The 1,285-nt window shown below is 32.5% G+C and overlaps 1 protein-coding gene across 1 annotated transcript; it reads right to left on the bottom strand.

Moving 5' to 3' along the window:
* Positions 1 to 299: 299 nt before the first annotated feature.
* LOC117100417 (ovostatin homolog 2-like) lies at positions 300 to 1,022 on the bottom strand. The gene is made up of 2 exons (XM_033240094.1): positions 808 to 1,022; positions 300 to 442 (listed from the first exon to the last, which is right to left on the bottom strand). The coding sequence occupies exons 1-2, from the start codon at positions 998 to 1,000 to the stop codon at positions 321 to 323; spliced, it is 315 nt and encodes a 104-aa protein (XP_033095985.1). The 5' UTR covers positions 1,001 to 1,022; the 3' UTR covers positions 300 to 320.
* Positions 1,023 to 1,285: the final 263 nt, after the last annotated feature.

Raw genomic sequence — 1,285 nt, 5'->3', positions numbered from 1 at the left:
TTTGATAGTCTGGACTGGGCTTTATTGAAGAGAGAACTTTAGATGTGCACTAATGTCTTGTCCAAGGACACAATTATTATGCTCATCTTTGGCTTCAACACATACGACCCTGCGATTGAGAGCCAATACGTACTCCCGCCACACACCCACTCATGACTTCGTGCATTAGTAGAATTTAAATGGGAGAATCTGCATTTTTGCCTCAGTAATAAAATGAGCCTAGATATTGTTTGAAGGTATTATATTGAGAAAAATAGGTTTGTGATACATAGTAGATAGTTCTAAAAAAACTACTGCATTGTTGAGAACATCTCAATATTTCAATGGGTTTTTTTTATGAATAATAAATACACTAACCGTCCACAGACTTGAATTTTGAACTCAGTTGCATTGATCAGGATGTAAGACGGTGATTTAATATTCACTTCAAATTTAGGAAGAACTGAAAAGTAAAAAAAAAAATGCTTTAACTTATTGTTACAGTATTCAACTTTATATATTTCAATCTTTGATCAAATGTGCTGTATTCTTTTACTAAGATAACATCAATAAAAACAAATTAGGAAGAACTTAAACAAATTGATGAACAATGTTTCCCTTTACTGTTTTATATATTCAGCTGTAAATATTTCGAACTTTTTAAACTGATCAAATATGCAACATTTACTTAACTTTTAGAACATCTTCTATAAAAAAAAATGAAATTGTTTTCCTCATATTTTCAGCACCTTAGACAAAACTATAAAATTATATAAATTTTTTGTAGTCATTTATTAGTAACTAAAAAAGAATAAAAGTTTAAAATACCATATTCATCTACATCAAATTCCTGAGTGGTCTTCAAGCCATTAATAAGGGTGAAGATTGTCCATGTTCCTAGCTGTGGTTCTGAAGTCAATTGGAACTCCAGCTCAACCAATCCATCCTGCGTTGTTACATTGATCCACTGGGATAAGCGAACGCCATTAGGAGCTTCAATATACACCTTCTCGATCTTCATGCAAAAAATGAAAAAAAAAATTCAATGACAATATGATATTTAATGTGCAAGACAGACATATCTTCCAGTCCAAGGGTCCTGCCACTGGATTAAAATGTACAGCCAGGCATACATTCTTGCCAATCATTATCAACTGATCTAATTAGATGTAGACATATGCTACAGATCAGAGGCATAGGTTGGTTAGGCCCTGAGAATGCAAAAAAACTAAACCCTATTCCAATGAAAACTTAATGGTCATTTTTATTATTTTAGCCCACTAAGTGGAACTAATTTGCAGCAATG

The sequence above is a fragment of the Anneissia japonica genome, unplaced genomic scaffold, assembly GCF_011630105.1.
Source record: "Anneissia japonica isolate Jap-2015-1 unplaced genomic scaffold, ASM1163010v1 scaffold93191_len1517_cov167, whole genome shotgun sequence".
NCBI lineage: Eukaryota > Metazoa > Echinodermata > Crinoidea > Comatulida > Comatulidae > Anneissia > Anneissia japonica.
The sequence above is the reverse complement of the archived record's forward strand: the minus strand, read 5'-3'. Positions and strand labels throughout refer to the sequence as shown.